This window comes from Sarcophilus harrisii, chromosome 1 (genome assembly GCF_902635505.1).
Source record: "Sarcophilus harrisii chromosome 1, mSarHar1.11, whole genome shotgun sequence".
In the NCBI taxonomy this organism is placed as follows: domain Eukaryota; kingdom Metazoa; phylum Chordata; class Mammalia; order Dasyuromorphia; family Dasyuridae; genus Sarcophilus; species Sarcophilus harrisii.
Genome location: NC_045426.1, coordinates 695,110,689 through 695,128,335, shown reverse-complemented (window position 1 = coordinate 695,128,335; position 17,647 = coordinate 695,110,689). Strand labels below are relative to the sequence as shown.

General features: G+C 39.2%; 1 protein-coding gene across 12 annotated transcripts in view; it reads left to right on the top strand.

The window, feature by feature from the left end:
* NOS1 (nitric oxide synthase 1) overlaps positions 1–17,647 on the top strand; it is a 415,858-nt gene that overhangs the window by 172,840 nt on the left and 225,371 nt on the right. For all 12 annotated transcript variants that reach the window (XR_004231301.1, XM_031948666.1, XM_031948665.1 and 9 more), the window contains 4 exons: positions 7,814–7,942; positions 10,962–11,107; positions 12,106–12,268; positions 14,332–14,423. Coding sequence is in view for 11 of the 12 variants with exons in the window: in XM_031948666.1 (XP_031804526.1) it covers positions 7,814–7,942; positions 10,962–11,107; positions 12,106–12,268; positions 14,332–14,423 (530 nt within the window). In the remaining variant the exon portion in view is untranslated. The remainder of the gene's footprint in view (positions 1–7,813; positions 7,943–10,961; positions 11,108–12,105; positions 12,269–14,331; positions 14,424–17,647) is intronic.

The following is a 17,647-nucleotide window of genomic DNA, read 5'->3' as shown; positions in this document are numbered from 1 at the left end:
TCTATCACCTGTTCATCTATTTACTTCTATCAATCTACTGATCGATCGATATATCTATATATCTTATCTCCTTTTCTCCTTTTCTTCTCTCCTGCCTATCAATAAGTCTTTGCAAGTACCTACTTTATATCAAGTACTGTCCTAAGCATTAGGAATATGAAGACACAAACAAAACCATCTTTGATCTGTCTAGAACATTAAGCTAAATGATTTGTCCACAGCCACACAGCCAGTATATATTAGATATAGCACTTAAATTTATCTCCCTTCTTCCACACTCTGTTTTCTATCATGTCCTGCTCATCTAATACACACAATAAACTCAAGGTGATTTCTGGAAGGAAGGACAACTAGTTGCTGGGGCTTGGGGCAGGAAAATTAGGAAAGATCTCATGTAAAAGGTAGATAGTTTGTGAAGGAAGCGCTAGAGAGGCAGAAGCAAGGAAGGTATATTCCAGGAATGGGGAATAGAAACAGCAGAGGTTCAGAGAGTGAAAAGCAGATATTATATTGAGAAACTAGATAGATATATAGATTAACAGACAGATATATAGATGGATAGATGGATGGGTAGATGGATGGATGGATAGATAAAGGAATAGATAGATAGGAAGAAAGAAAGTTGAAGAGAAGGATGAGTAGATGAATGGATAAATAAATGAAGGAATAGATAGATGAAGGGATAGATAGATATATAGATGGATAGATAGGTGGATGTGTGCATGGGTGGATAGATAAATGAAAGAATAGATAAGATATTCATATAGATGGATAGGTGGATGGATGGATGAGAGAATCAATAGATGAAGGGATAAATATATATATATATTTAAATATATATATATATTTAAATATATATATATATATAGATAGCTGATGAGAAGGATGAATGAATAGATGAATGGGGAAAGAGAAAAATGGATATATTAATTATGAGTGGATAGATCACATTTATATACAATTTAAGGTTTGCAAAACCTTAACATCTTCTTTGAGTCCTCTCAAAATTATAATACTGTCTTGTTTCTCACAGCGACTCTGCAATCTGTCAGTTCCAAGACCTTTTCATTTTTGCCTCTCTTGAGCCTGCCACAGTACTTAGCACACAGTAGGCCTGTAATAAATGCTTGTTGGAATTGTTCAGAGTGGACTGCCACAATTGAAGTAGCCTAGGCTTTTAAAATCCCTCAGGGTTTCATTCCTGCTTTTTTTCAGACATATCACTTGGAGAGATCTCATCCACTCAACCATTGATAGCTACTCACTGAGCTCCAGAAACAATGTCATTGTCCATTTGAAAGGCTCCTATTGTTTGTACTTTGGATGCAGATCCAGAAAGACTCAGTCAAGCAGGACACCTGGCCCACTCCAGCCTAATGTTCACATAATACTTTCCTAAGTGTCCCTAATCTGCCCTCTTATAGAGGCCCCCCTTGTCAAATCATTTGCATAGCGCCCATGTAGGCTTCTGACTGCTATATTAATCTCTCCATTTGTCCCACTCCTGAGTCACCTAATATCACTGCTGCCTAATTAAAACATCAAAGCCCGAAGTACAACAGCCCTGCCAGAGGCCCCGTTAATGTCTGGTTTCGAGTGTGCAACCCCATGAGACTGAGGGCTGATGGGTGGAGACCATTCTTCCTCTGGTCGCCAATTACTCGGCTCTTTAATGATCACCCTATACACATCTGGAACTTCAACAGATGGCCTCTTTTATTAGGCCTGCTATCTCTCTAGTTGGAAGGATGCCCACCCCTTTGCTTCATGCGAAGCGATGGCTCCTGATGCCCACCCACGGGGCCCCACCCGACACGACTGCCTCCTGCCACGCTCACCCACCCAAGGCTGCCTGTCTTCTCTATAGACCTCCCAGAATAGCCAAGTGCCCTGGAGCATGGAGGGATAACTCTTCCGAACCACAGCCTTCTATTTCATGATGATGGACTATCAGGGGCTAGAGCTGCACTAGATAAGATCCCTGAGTTTTACAGTCAGGAAATAGAGGTTCAACCCCAGCTCTGCCATTTTGTTAACTGGGTGAACTTAAGCAAAACCCTTCATATCACTGTGCCTCAGTTTCCTCTTTTGTAAAAGGAGAGGGTTGGACTAGATGACACTCAATATCCCTTTCCAGTTAGTTAATCAATTAACAAACATTTTAAGTATTGTGTGACAGACTCTGGTAAGTGCTGAGAATGCAAAATAAAAGCAAAAACAACCCCTGCCCTAAGAGTTTAGATTCTAATGGGAGAGACTTAATGTATGTATGTTTGTATGTGTATACATGCATACATACATGTCCATAGCTGTATATTCCTGTATACAAGTACACATGTGAATTTGGGAATTCATGATCTCTTCTAGTCTAAATCTCTGATCCTATAATCTTCAAATAGAAGATGGGTAAACATTTGGTGAATGTTCTTTCTCAGACATGAATTAAACTAGGTGGTCTCTGCAGTCATTTCCATTTCTGAAATTCTCTGATCCTGTTTCTTATTTAATAAGAAATGTAAAGGGAAGGCAAGGAAAGAAGCATTAGGTACCTGCTATGTGCCAGCATATTTGCAAATATTACCTCATGAAGGATAGAGAGCCTGTTTCAAAATCCAGAAGATCTGGGATCAAGTGACAAAATTATAAAACCCGAGAGCTAGAAGGAATCTCAGTAGCACTTGAGTCTAACCTGAACATGAAAAAACTCCCCATTCTAACATATCCGACAAGAAGTCCTCCAGCCTCCACTTGAAGATCTTCAAAAAAGCCCATTCTATATTCCACAACTCTCCATCTTCGCCACCAAAAAAAAAAAAATGACATAAAATACTTTGGCAAAAGCTTTGCTAAAATCTAGATGACCTATATCCACAGAACTCTCATTATCTACTAGTTCAGAAAGCCTGTTAAAAAAGGAAACGAGCTTAGTCTGGCATGATCTAGTATTCTTGATGGAGCCAATAATGATTGCTTTCCTTTCTACATATTCACCAACCATCTCTAATAAACCTTGCTAGAATTTCCCCAGGATTCAAAGGCAAGTTCCCTGATCTATAGTTTGAAGATTGTTTCCTTTCTTTTTTGAAAATTAGTATAGCATTTATTTTTCTCCAATTTTAATCTTCATTTATTAAGTACCTACTTTATGCTATGAGCACTTTACAAATAGTGTCTCTTGTTACCTCTTCCTCTTTACCAAAGTCTTTTACTTCTCACTGACAATGGCTCAGCAATCATATCTGCAAATGCTTTCAGTACACAAGAATGAACTTCATTAGAGTCTGACTACTTGAAACCATCAGGAGCACCTAGTTGATCTCTAATTCTTTCCTTATTTGTCTTGGCTATCAATTCCCTTTAATCATTTTTTTTGTCCTTCCAGGGCAAAGGTTATTCTTCTTGACAGAGAATACAGGTGCAAAAATGAAAATCTTTCTGCTATCCACTGCCATCATTCCTTCCAAAGCCAATTCAATGTCCTATCTCTCCTCTGACACTCCATTATATATAGCTTAAAAAAAACCTTTTTTATCCTTTTATTCACCAGTATCAGCTCTTAATTGACAAACCTTCCATTTTCTGGAAATTTAAAACCTAAGTTGGTTAGAGAGTTCCCTGTGCATCCATATCACTCTCTTAAATCCTGCTTTTGAAATATTCTGAAATATGCTCTGAAAAATAACTATAGGCAAATCATTAAACCTCTAAAGACCCTAGGTAATTGCCTACAAGTTGCAGAGCTAAGGGAGTTTCCTCACTGAGAGTTCTTTATAACAATGAAATTGTAGATCCAGTGCAAAAAAAAAATCTCTCCCAGTGCCTCAAACGGTGCTCTGAACATAGTAAGCACTTAATAAAGGTAGTTTAATTAATAAATGAGCTATATTAATTTAAAAAATAAGTAATTATTATATTTTAATTTTATATCACCCTTATTTTCAAATATGCTTCCCTTCTCCCCCAGAGAGCCATACGTTTTAGCCATATTTTTAAAAGAGAGAAGAAAAACAGTAATTTCTTAAAATTAACCAATACATATACAATGTTCAATGCTTGTAGTCCTGTGCTTCTTCAAAGAATGGGAAAAGATACATTTTTCCTCTCTTTTTTATGGCCCAGCTTAGTCATTATTTTTACCCAACATTCACCTTCGGGATTTTTGTTATTTCTTCTTTCCATGTAAGTTGTTGAATTGTGTCTATTGTTTTCCTAGCCCTGCCTACTTCATTTTGCATGAATACATATAAATCTTCCCATGTTTCTCTGAATTCTCCATCTTCATCTCCTGCTGTATAGCTATATTTCATTGCATTCATGCACTGCAACTAATTTAATCTTTCTTCTGTTGATGGGCATTGATTTGGCTTCTGAAAAAAAAGAGTGAGCTCCATTTCTCTAAAAAATATTTTGTGCTTACTAATTCCGACTGGTCTTTATCTGAATTATGACTTCTGACTTATAGAAGGGAACCTGGAGATCCCATAACCTGTTAGTCCAAGAGGGTCCCCTAACTTTTGGCTAGGAAAAAACAAATCAGCTATGGGAAATCAATCAGCACACAACTTGTTTAGCACACTTGTTTAGTAAGCCTAGAAGATGGTCATCATTCATAGAGAGTAATAATTAGGTCATTCTCTTTCTCAACAGCCATCAGATGTTCCCCAATATATACTGGGGGGAAGCATTTACTATTTAGTTTGATATTCAAGTTAAATCTCTTGAATTCCCTATTAGAATGGGATGTCTTTAAAGAAGGAATTGTTTTGCTTTCAGTATTTGTATGCCTGATGCTGAGCACAATGCTTCACAGGTGCTTCTGAAATGCTTTTTCATTTATTCATTTATTCAAGATCTTACTTGGAACAATATAGTTCCAAACTCTTTTCCAAAAAAAAATTTTCTCTCCTTTATATACTCTCCAGCCAAATAGACATCTCTTTTACCTAAACCATCCATGCCTAAAAGAGATCCTACCCCCACCATCACTCTACCTTTGACTTCATTTCTTGACCTCCTGCTCTTTCATCATCTGAGATCCCAGCTCAGGATCCCCCTCCCCTGTGAGGCTTTCTCTTATTCCCCATGCTCTCTGCATCTTTCTAAAGTCTTTGAGTTGTGAGCTCTTTGTGTACATGAGAATTCACCCCTTCCTCACCTGTACTAGACTGAAAACTCCTTGAAAGCAGGGATTATGCTATTTTATTTTCACTTTTGTATTCCAGAACTTCTTGCTTCATCAATATTTGCTGAATTGTTCATAGGAAACTAGATCTAGAGTTGGAAGGGACCTTATATCTAATCTGATTCCCTTTATTTTTAGAGAAGAAAAAATTTCCATAGTTCCTCAATAATTTGCCCAAATTATTGGGATAAGGATTAATGAGGGAAGCTTCCATGCAAGTAGAAAAAGATTCATATATTTAGAGCTGATCCAGAACCCAGAAATCACTGAGTTCAAGACCATTATTTTAGCAGCTCAAAGAAGTGAAGGAGGCATCCATGGTCACATGATTGATAAGGGTCAATGCTGAATGCTGGAACCAACCTGTAATATCATATATTTAATTTGGTTGGGTTTTTTAAATTTAATTTTAGGAGTCACATATTTAGAACTAACAGGAATTTTCTCCAAATTTTACCTTAACCTTTTGATCCCTGTCATATTCAATTAAATAAGTGTTTAATCCAATGCCCAGTAGGGATAAGGCCTGCTAGTATAAAGGCACTTGGGATAAAGACTTTAATGAGACATGGTTCCTGACTTCAAGAACCGTCTAGCTGTGTGACCCTGGGCAAGTCACTTAACCCCAATTGCCTCAGCAAGAAAAAATAAAGAACCCTCTAGTCTAATAGGAAGTGGAATATTGGATACACATAACTATAATACAAAGCAAAGGATAAATGCTTTGAGAGTCATGTTCTCTTTGTTGATATGGAGGCAAGGTGTCCTGAGGGCTGGTTTAGCTGTTCTTTACCAGCCTAACAGATCAGGATCTCAAATTGGAAGAAGTCATAATGATCTGGTACATAAATTCTTAACCTGGGATCCACAAATTTTTTTTAATATACATTTTCACAACTTGGATTTTCAGATACTTAATAACTGTTTCCTTTGTGGTCTTGTAATTGAGCTAGAACATAGACTTTGCTAGTTCTGTAAGGATGGTATAGAAAAAGGGAAAAAATATCTGAGAAAATTCACAGTTTGTAAAGTCCAATACCATTTTTCAGTTGGAGTAATTGAGGTCCAGGGAAATTAAGTGATTTGTCCAAGATCACACAGAGTCAAGATTTAATCCAGGTACCCTAACTCCAGACTGTGTTCTTTCCATTATAGCACACTGGTATTCTAGGAAAAAAAATTATGTTTAGTCATTTCAGACTCTCTGTGACCCCATTTAGCATTTTCTTTCTTTTTTAGCTGTTTTTTTAAATTTTATTTTATTTTTATTATTGTTCTATTTTTCTGGTTACACATGTACATGCATTTTTAAAACCATTTCTTTTTATTGCTAATTATTTTTTATTATAGCTTTATATTTACAAAACATATGCATGGGTAATTTTTCAACATTAATTCTCGCAAATCCTTCTGTTCCCACTTTTCTCCTTTTTATCCCCATCCCTTCCCCTAAATGGTAGGTAGTCCAAAACATGTTAAATATGTTCAATTATATGTTGAATCCAATATATGTGTACATATTTATACAGTTATCTTGCTGCACGAAAAAAAATGGATCTAGAAAGAATTTTAAAAAGCCCAAGAAGGAAAACAAAAATGCAAACAATAACAGAAAGAGTGGAAATGCTATGTTGTGGTCCACACTCATTTCCCATAATCTCTCCGGTTTAGCTGACTCTCTTCATTACTAAACAATTGGAATTGGTTTGAATCATCTCATTGTTGAAGAGAGCCACATCCATTTAAAAACATTTCTTTATGAATCATGTTGGAATAGAAAATCAGAACAAAAGGGAAAAACCACGAGAGGGGAAAAAAAAACAGAAGAAAAGGAAAAAAAAAAAAAACATGAACATAGCAGGTGTTGATTTACATTCAGTCTCCATAGTTCTCTTTCTAGATTTGGATGACATTTTCTATCCAGAGTTTATTGGGCTTATGTTGGATCACTGAACTTCTGAGACAAACCAAATCCATGATATTTGATCATCACATAATCTTGCTATTACTATATTCCTAGTTTTCCTTGGTTTTTCTCAGCATCAATTTGTGTAAATCTTTCCTGATCTTTCTAAAATTGTCTTGTTCATCGTTTTTTGTAGAACAATAATATTCCATTATGTTCAGATACCATAACTTATTCAGCTGTTCCTCAATTGATGGGTATCTACTCATTTTCCAATTCTTTGCTACCACAAGAAAAGCTGCTACAAACATTTTTGCATATGTGGGTCCTTTACCTTCTTTTATGATTTCCTTGGGATACAGACCCAATAGTGGCACTGATGGGTCAAAGGTTATGCACAGATTTATAGCTCTTTGGGCACAGCTCCAAATTGCTCTCCAAACCCATTTGACCTTTTCTTGGCAAAGATACTGGAATGGTTTCCCCAGCTCAGTGTACAGATGAAGAAACTGAGGCAAATGGAATTAAGTGACTTACCCAGTGTTACACAGCTAGTTAGTAAGTACCTAAGGCCAGATTTAAATTCAGGAGGATGAATCTTCCTGAGTCCAAAACCATCACTCTATCCACTGTACTATCTAGTGCCCCCATTCCAGAAAAAATAATTTCCATTATTTGCTCCTAGATTCTATTCTCTGATGCTTCATTTTCATCCTTTCTTCTAGCCTCCAACCTCGGGAAGGCAGTCACCTACCAAGAATGGCAGTCCTACTAAATGTCCTCGTTTTCTCAAAGTCAAAAATTGGGAAACAGATGTGGTTCTCAATGACACACTGCACCTCAAGAGCACCTTGGTAAGTCTCCCTGTAAGATCTCTGCCTAGGGATTTCTTCCCCTTTGGAACAGACTTCAGACCCATCAGTGGATTGGGGGGGGGGGGTTGTCTACCCAAGCATGTGAAGACTTCCCCTGGCAGAATGGCAAGATGAAAACTATTTGTTGCATTGTAAAGCGCTTAGAGTTTGCAAAGGTGTCAAAGATGCCCAAGTCATCCACTGCATCCCAGGCCATCAGCAGTCATCCTGATTTTTGTCTGGAAGGCAGAGCAAGGCTGACAACTTTGTGCAACTCAGCCTCACTTAAGTCCAATTCATGCATGGGTCAAGACATTCTTTTATGATGTCATCGATCCTCTTGAAAAACAAAAGACAAACAATAGTGCTATCTTCCAAGGACACGCCATTATCACCTTACACCAGGGGTGTTTTTAAACCTGTCTCCTAACTGACTTCCCAGATTCTTCACTCTCTCTCTCTCCTCAACTCTTTCTGCTAGAGTAATCTTCTAACATTTTCCTCCTCCTCCTCCTCCTTCTCTTCCTCCTCCTCCTCCTCCTCCTCCTCCTCATCATCATCATACCTAGAATTTATAAAGTGCTTTGTTTACACTATATGTTTTTGTTTTGATCCTCACAATGTCCTTGGGAAATAATTCTAATGAAGAATTGTCATTGGTTCCCTTTTGCCTATGAACTAAGTTCATTCTTACCTTTCACTCAACTCTTTCCATCACGTAACTCAGATTTGGTCAGGTCCCCAGAGCTCAGTTCTGGGCACCATGTTTTAGGAAGATGTTGCTGAGTGGATCCATATAATCATAGCATGTTTGATTCCGATGGGACCTAAGGGATAACCTGGTCTGACCTCTTCATTTTACAAAAGTGGAAACTGAGGCCCACTGAAGGGAAATTATTTCCCCAGCATCACCCAGGTAGTTAATGGCAGAGCTCCTGTGAGAATTCAACTCCTTTCACTTAGTCCTAGTGCAAAATATTCAGTAACCATGGCCCTATTCCATAGAGACAGTAATTGAGTAAGTTATTCTTAGAAAGTAAGGGCCTCCTTGCCTGACCCTCTGGCTAAGTTAAATGAGCTATGTTAGAACCCCCAGCATACCACTTAATAATGCCTGGAGAGAATTCATTCCCTTCCCTAGGGAGGAAATCTCCTTATAGAAACACGCTCTTAAAGCAGGAAAGGTACCTGGGAGGCCTGTCTGTACCAGACCTAAAAATCCATCCTCACTAAATAGTCATGCAGCCTTTGTGGGATGAATTTCAGTAAAAGAAAACCTTCTGCCTCCTCCGTTCCTATTAGATCCCAGTACAAAGTTAAATGACATCCAGTCTGATTTTGGACAACTCTAATGATTAGGAAGCTTTTCTTGACATCAGTCTTGCCTCTGCATATCTCCCTCTCACCCCTGTGCTTGGTTCTGCTCACTGGGCCTTACAAATATAATCCCACTTCCACGTGGCAGACCTTCAGATGTTCAAAGACCGCCATCATACTCCCATTCAGCCTTTCTTCTCCAGGCTGAACATGTCCAATTCAGAGAGTCATAAATCAAGAGCTTTTTTAAAAAAAAAAAAAGACCTCACAAGTCATCTAGTTTAACCTACATTTTACAGATGAAGAAACTCAGCCCCAGAGAGATGAAGGACTTGTCCGAGCTCACCCAGTGATATGTGACAAGGCCAGGTTTTTAACCCAAGTCTTCTGACTCAAATCCAGCGCTCTTTCCTCTGTAACAAGCTGCCTCCCATTTTCCTGTGATATAAAACTGGAGGGCCTGCACAATTGCTGTTCTCCAGAACTCTCCAGATTATCCATGTTGTTTCTCAAACATAGTACCCAGAATGTTACCGAGTACTACCTCCAAGTAGCATCAGCATGATATAGCACAAAAAGCCCAAGAGAAGGCAGCAAGGGGAGCTAAATTCTCATACAGACATTGCCACTAACTAGCTGTGTGGTATCGGGCAAGTGACTTTCCCTCAATGGGCCTCAGTTTCCACTTACGTAAATTGAAGTGGTCAGACCGGATGATCACTTAGATCCTACCAAACTAGACAGAATATGACCAGGTCAGACTTCAAAGAGACCATCCCTTCTATGTTCCTGGATGACATATCTCTCAGTACAGCTTTGTCTTCTTGCAAATGACCATGGTAGAAAAAGAGCATTGAATTTACAGTCAATCCTTGTGTGAATTTTGGCAAATCTTACCCTCTCTAGGACTCAGTTGCCTTTGCAAAATGATCTATAAAATGATGATGCACTTGGAGCAGATGGCCCCTTAGGTTCTTTGGTTCTAACTCTGTGCTCTGATAATCTTCATGGTAACAATATATTTGTGTAGTGCACTGCAGTTTGCAAAGCCCTTCTTTCTGTGAAGCTGATTGGGCAAATATTATTATTCTTGTTATGCAAATGAGGAAACTGAGGTTCAGTCTTACCCACTATGAATGTTAGACTAGTAAATTTCAGAACCAGAATTCAAACCCAAGACTCTGACTCCAAGATGAAGGTTTATTTTTGTTCTTCCCACCATATAAAGTCATCTTTGACAAGTTTGTGAGGGTGGCTGGTGTTGCTAACACCGGACTTATTAAGTAGGGAGACGAGCAGATGCCTCCATGACCATCAGGGCCCTCACTTTGATCACAGGCAGACAAGCAGATCACAAGTCCTCATTAAGTATTTACTATCTGCCAAACACAAGATTAAGCATTAGGGAAAGGAAAGGAAAGATGAGGAGAGAAGAGAAGAGAAGAGAAAAGAGAAGAAAAGAGAAGAGAAGAGAAAAGAAGAGAAGAGAAGAGAAGAGAAGAAAAGAGAAGAGAAGAGAAGAGAAGAGAAGAGAAGAGGAAGGGAGGGGAGAGGAAGGGAGGGGAGAGGAGGGGAAAAGAGGAGAGGAAAGATGACAAAAATTATAGTCTCTGACCACAAAGAACTTACATTCTAATGGGGGAAGTACTTACCATTTGTATTTCATTGGCCAAGTCTTCACTCTGTTTCTCTTTCCCTCTAGAACACAGCTTGCACTGGACAGATCTGCATGGGTTCCATCATGTTCCCCTCCCAACACATACGGAAGCCTGAAGATGTCCGGACAAAAGAGCAACTCTTTCCCTTGGCCAAAGAGTTCATTGATCAATACTATTCATCTATAAAGAGGCAAGTGGAAGTTTCATGTTCCTGGGACACCTAGCACAATGTTCTGGATTATCTTATCCCCTGCTTTGATGGTTAAACTCCATGTTGGCAGGAAGATTATATACCTAAGTCATTTCCCCTAGCAGGGGACCTATTTGTAACCCTTCTCTTAATGAACAATTGCTGAATGAATGAAAGGAAAAAAGTTCTGAGAATCCCAAGATTTTTTAATCAAATAGAAGGACCTTACCCATTTGACATCATCTCTCAAAGCCTCATCATGATGTATGGGTGACTCCCAGTTCTAGAAATCCATGCCAGTGAAATAGAAGCTTTTTCAAGTCCTTCCAAGAAAGAACTTGAGTGAAAGCCTAGTGATGAATTATGTATCTAGGGTCTGGGGATCTACCAAGCTAACCTAAGAATTTACCTAATCCCCCAGTGGGTCATGAAGTGATGAATTTTTCAATGACCACAGCTCCCAAAGACTTAAATATAGAGGGGTTGCAATCTGAATTGGGATGGAGGGAAAGGGGATAGTACTTACTCCAACAAAATTGTTTGGACTGGAACTAAAATTTTACCAGAATAGGGAACTTCTGGGAAGAAAACTTCCTCTACCAACAAGACTTGGCCTTTTTACAGCTTAGTCTTAAGACTGTTGCCAGGGACACCTGAGGTTAAATGATTTGCCCAAGATGACACAAACCACATATATTGGAGGCAATATTTGAACCAAGACTACCCAACTCTGAAGCTAGCTGTCTAGTCCCCATAACACACTGTCTCTCCGACATAATCATAGATCCTTAAAATATCAAAGAAAGAGCGATGTGGGTTGGATTGGAGAATAGTCAGTCATTTGAGAACTCATATGAGACTCCCAATGTCTCTAATTTTATAGATGGTTAAACTGAGACCAATATATAGAATCTGTGCAACTCAGGACAATGTGAACCCAACCACTAATGATTCATATCAGTGACTTCCCATCTCCTCTATCTGTCCTTCCCACTCAGATTTGGCTCCAAAGCCCACACAGATAGACTGGAAGAAGTCAACAGGGAGATAGAAACCACCAGCACCTACCAGCTGAAAGACACAGAGCTGATCTATGGAGCTAAACATGCCTGGAGAAATGCTTCTCGCTGTGTGGGCAGGATCCAGTGGTCCAAGCTGCAGGTGAGGACTGAATCTGTTCCTCTGTCTGTCTCTCTTTTTCTCCCATATATACCCAATATACTTTCTCCCCTCTCCTCTTCTTTCTCCCTCTCTCCTTCTCTCTTCTATTTCTCTCTCTCCATCCCTTCTTCCCCTCTTTCTCTTCCTTCTCTCCCTTCCCTCTTCTCTTCCTTCCCTCTTTTTCAGTTTATTTCTCTTCCTCTCTTCAGTATCTCTCTTCACCTCTTTCTCTGTCTCACTTTTCTCATCTTTCTCTCTTTCTCTATCTTCCCCCTCTCTATTCTTTCTCTGCTTCTTTTCTGTATTCTCTCTCTCCCTCTCCTTCCCTCTCTTCTTCTCACTCTCCCTCTTTCTCTCCCTTCCTTCCTCCCTTTCTCTCCTTCCTTTTTCCTCCTGCCCTCCCTCATCCCCCTCTCTTCTCTCCCTCTCCCCTTTCCCCCCTTTCCTTTTTCCCTTCTCCCCTCTTCCCTCTTCCCTTTCCCCTCTCTCCTCTCCCTCTCCTTTTCCCTCTCCCTCTCCCTCTCTTTCTCCTGCTCCTTCTCCCTCTCTCTCCTTCTCTTTCTCCTCATTCCTAGATCTGGTTTATAATATGAGAGGAAGGAGCAGTGGGACATTACATTGGCTGACTATAATAAGAAAGTGTCCCAACATGGCTCCAAGCCATCGAGAAATTAAGTCTGAATGGTTGAACAAATCACGTCTATATCAAGATCATGGAATATTATAACCTGATTCCTTTAAAATAAATCACTATGAGAAATAGAAAGAAATCTGTAAAGAACTATATAAAATCATGTGACACAAAGACAGCAGAATCAGGATGATGGAAACTGATTAGAGTGACAGCCATTCAAAGGAAAAGTGTTCCATTGGGGGTTAGAGATCTAGGATTCAAATCCCAACTCTGTGATCCTGGGCAAGATCCTTCTCCTCTCCCAGCCTCAGTTTACTCTTCTATAAAATGAGAAGGCTGGGCCAGCTGGCCTCTGAGGTTCCTCCTCTGAGGTGTGGTTCTAGAGCAATGATCTCATGATCACATCTAATAGAAAGAAATGTAATACTGGGGCTCATGGATTTGGGGAAGGAAAAGACCTCAGAGATCATTGAATCAAACTTAATTCTACAAATGTGGAAACTGAGGACCCAGAATGGGAAAGTGACTTAAACTTAAGTCATACAGCTAGCAAGTGGCAGAGCCCAAATTCAAACCCACATCCATGAACAGGTTTAAATGGATCAAAAAAATAAAACAAAATAAAGAGAATACCTAATAAGAATAGCTGTCAAGTTTCTAAGGGCATACCAACAACTAGGTAACAGAGAAGTTTTGAATTCTGGACCTATAGTCAAGAAGACCCAAGTTCAAATCCTGTCTCAAACACTTAGTAGCTGTAAGACACTAGGTGAGTCACTTGACCCTCAATTTCCTCCTCTGTAAATTGGGCATACTAATAACACTTACCTCCCAACTGTAGGAAGGATAAAATGAGATAATATTTATAAAGTGCTTTGCAAACTGTAGTGCTCTATATAAATGCTAATTATCATAATTTTGATGGTTATCATTAGTAGTCATATTGTCTCAGGCAAGTCATTTAATTCCCTCTGGCCCTCATTTTCCTTATCTTTAAAATGAGAAAATTGATTTCTAAAGGTTTGTTCCCATGTTAAATCTCTGATCTTCTACAAATCTTGCAAATATATTTTATTGATTTTATTGTTCAGTTTCTCTTCTGTAGACTATTTCATCTTTGAAGTCCTACAGATCATTATTTGTCACTTATTACACTGTTCAAATCTAATTTTATGTGACTGGAGATTGAAACTACAATATTTCCCTAGGCAATTTCTAGTCACACAAAGTTAGATTCGAACAGGATAATAAATGATAAATAATAATACACTGTCCTTTTTAGTGCTCAGTACTGCAGTCCTTTGCTGATGTTTAAAAGCATAATCATTAGAAAATAATCATTAAGGGTGAAAAGGGAGGAAGGAAAGAGTCGGTCTGGTCTGAAGGAATTGGGGGAGGAGAAAGTCATCCTACAATGCTTTTCTTTCAGGTGTTCGATGCACGAGACTGTACCACAGCCCACGGGATGTTCAACTACATCTGTAATCATGTCAAATATGCCACAAACAAAGGGAACCTCAGGTGAGCTCAGAGGGGATGCTGGACTAGAAGAGCTTAATGTGTTTTATTAAATAATGGAAAGAAAACTGGACTTCAGAATCCAGAAATCTTGGTTTGAGTTTTTACTCTGCCTCTCGTGTTAGCTTAGGTTAATCTCTCCGAATCTCATTTTTCTCATCTATTAAATGGGGATAATAACACTGGTCCTCTGTCATCTACAAGATTATTGTTTTTAAAAAAAGAACTACTAATAATAATAAACCTCAAAGCATTTTAGAAACATGAGTTGCTATTAAAAAATTAAACATCCATGTACAACCTACATCAAATTGCTTGCTGTCTTGGGAAAGAGAGTGGGGAAAGACAGAAAGGAGAAAAAATGGAACTGAAAATCTTATAAAAATGAATATTGAAAACTATCTTTACATGTAATTGGAAAAAATAAAATACTATTCAGGGTAAAAAAAAATAGAAAAAGGAAAAAAAAAGTAAAATGCCTCTCTGTTTAGCTGTCCCCAAAGACTTCAAACCATCATCTGGACTTTCCTGAGAGATTCTAGCTGATTTCAGAAGTATCTGATTAGAGAATCTTTGGTTGGACTAAGTGGGCTCTCTGCTTCCTTTAAATGAGCTCAGATCTAGGACTCTGCTGTGCCTGCTCAGCAGGCTGGATGAATCCTTTTGATGGCAGGATACCATGTAGAGTTATGGGAGTAATACAGTTGCTAAGGATTCGTCCTACTCTGTATGATATCACGGGGCAGGGCAGTGGCTGAATTTCAGAGGAGATATTCTTTGTACGGTACCTCGGAAGCCCTCTTGGCCAACTCCTGCAATTTCTTCATCAATAAAATATCACCATCAAATTCTGGATTGGATGCTAATGCTCAGCTCAGAACGGCCATTTCCCTTGTCTGCCCTCTCCCTCAGCTAGGACCCTGTAACCCCCTTCTTGCCACTTCTAGAAGACGCCTTTGCTTTTCTCAAAACTCAGCGTACACACTAGATGATGTTACCCTCCTGCTGAGCTAACACAGCCTCCTGGGAAGGGGAATCCAAAGGCTTTCCTTCATAAATGAAGCTCTCGCAGACTCAAGAACTGCCAAATCATGGAGTCTCAACCACAATTTCCCTTCCTATAAAATTGGGGTGGATTCAATCAAGGATTTCTAATCTAAAGTACAGAAATGCATTTTTTCATTCAATTTTTATCTGAATTGATAGAAAGTACAAAGAACATTGTTTAAAACATTTTAATAGTTGTTTTTCTTTCCTTTTATTTATTTATTTTTTTTTTTGGAGGCAAATGGGGTCAAGTGACTTGCCCAGAATTATACAGACTGGAAACTTTTTCACTCCCTGGGACACAGGGAATATTTTTAAGGGGAGGCATTTGGGTTCAGTATCTTGCCCAGGGTCACAGAGCTAGTAAGTGCCTGAGACTAATTTTTTTTTTAGCTGAGGCAATTGGGGCTAAGTGACTTGCCCAGGGTCAATAACCAGGAAGTCTTAAGTGTCTGAGACCAGATTTAAACTCAGATCCTCCTGACTTCAGAGCTGATGCTCTGTCCACTGCACCACTTAGCTGCCCCTCTGAAACTATTTTTGAACTCAAGTTCAAAAACTCCAGGGCTAATGCTTTATCCACTGCACCACCTAGCAGCCCCCGTCATTGTATTTCAATATAATTACTTTCTTTTGTAATCCTATTTGATTTTGTACATTTAAAAATATGATTCTGAAAAGAAGACACAGCAAAGATTAAGAACCCCCTGACCCTTTCTAACTTTAAATTCAAAAATGCTAAAATTACCCATTATTCAGATAACAAAACTTTCTCTAAAAAGTAAGTGACTTGTCCTACAAGGGATGAAGGATTACAGGGCATACTGAGATGAGTGAGTCTCTTGACAATAATAACTAGGATTTATATAACATGTTAAGGTTTATAATGAGGTGTATAACAGTTATCTCATTTAATCCTTCACAACCGTCCTGGAAAGTAGGTGCTATTATTCCTCTTTTATATATGAGGACAAATGACTTGCCCAAGATCACGCAATTAGTGTCTGTGGTCAGATGTGAATTCAAAGTCTCCCCTACTCCAAGTCCAAGTTTCTAACCACTGCCCAGCCCAGCTGCCACACTCCAGAAAGGATAGTAGGGTTGTAAATGGTAACCCTGGTTTTCTTCCTCTTTTAGAAAGTTATGTTTCTCCTCAATTCTCATTTTTTGAAGCCCTGTACACTTGTGGGGTCAATTACCCAAAGCAAAGTTACAAATTTGTTGATCAGGAAGAGCTGGGTTTCCAAGGGATCAGGAGCACTCTGATCTTAGAGAGGGAACTATTTGGGTGGGAGTAGCATTGAGCCCACTGACTCAGCCCCTTCCCGGCATCGCCACAGCTGCTGAGGATTACCCCAAGGACCGGGAAAAATGATAATATCAGCTCAGGACCACCCAAGGCTGTTCCCCACAAGTCCTCGAGCTATACTTAGCTTAAGCATGAAATTGAGCTCTCAGCTTTATACAAAATAAGCCCGAACATAGGTTTCCTTGCCGGAGACAAGAGAACAATGATCATCCCTTGGCTGAGACTATTCAGAGGAAGAAGATCTGAATTCTAATCCCAGTGGGGAACCTGCTGTTTAGGTTTCCATTCTTACCCCTCATTTCCATAGTGCCATAAGATTTCCAAAACACTTTCCCCACAACAATCGTGTGAAATCTCCTTCTTTCCATTTGGCAGATGGGGAACTCAGGTTCAGAGAAGTCACAAGTCGCCCACAGTCACACAATTAGTGTCAGAGCGGGAATATCCTGAGATCATAGAATTAGGATTGAGAGGGTTTTCATATTCACAAATTCACAGAATTTCAAAGCTAGATCGAAGAGCTGTCATCGTTGGTCAGCCATTTCAGTTTTGTCCGACTTTTAAAAAACCCATTTGGGGTTTTCTTGTTTTCTCCAGCCCATTTTGTAATTAAGGAAACTGAGGCAAACAGGGTTAAGTGACTTGCTCAGGGTCACACAGTAAATGCCTGAAGGTGGATTTGAACTCACAAAGATGAGTTCAAAGCTGACTCCAAGCATGGCGCTCTGTGCACTATGGCGCCATCTAGAGTTCTCAGAGACCATCTAGTCCAAGCCATACACAAAAGGAATCCCAACTAGAACACAATTAATAAGTAATGATCCAACTTCTAGGATGAGGAGTTATCTTAGTGAACAGAGCATTGTGCCAT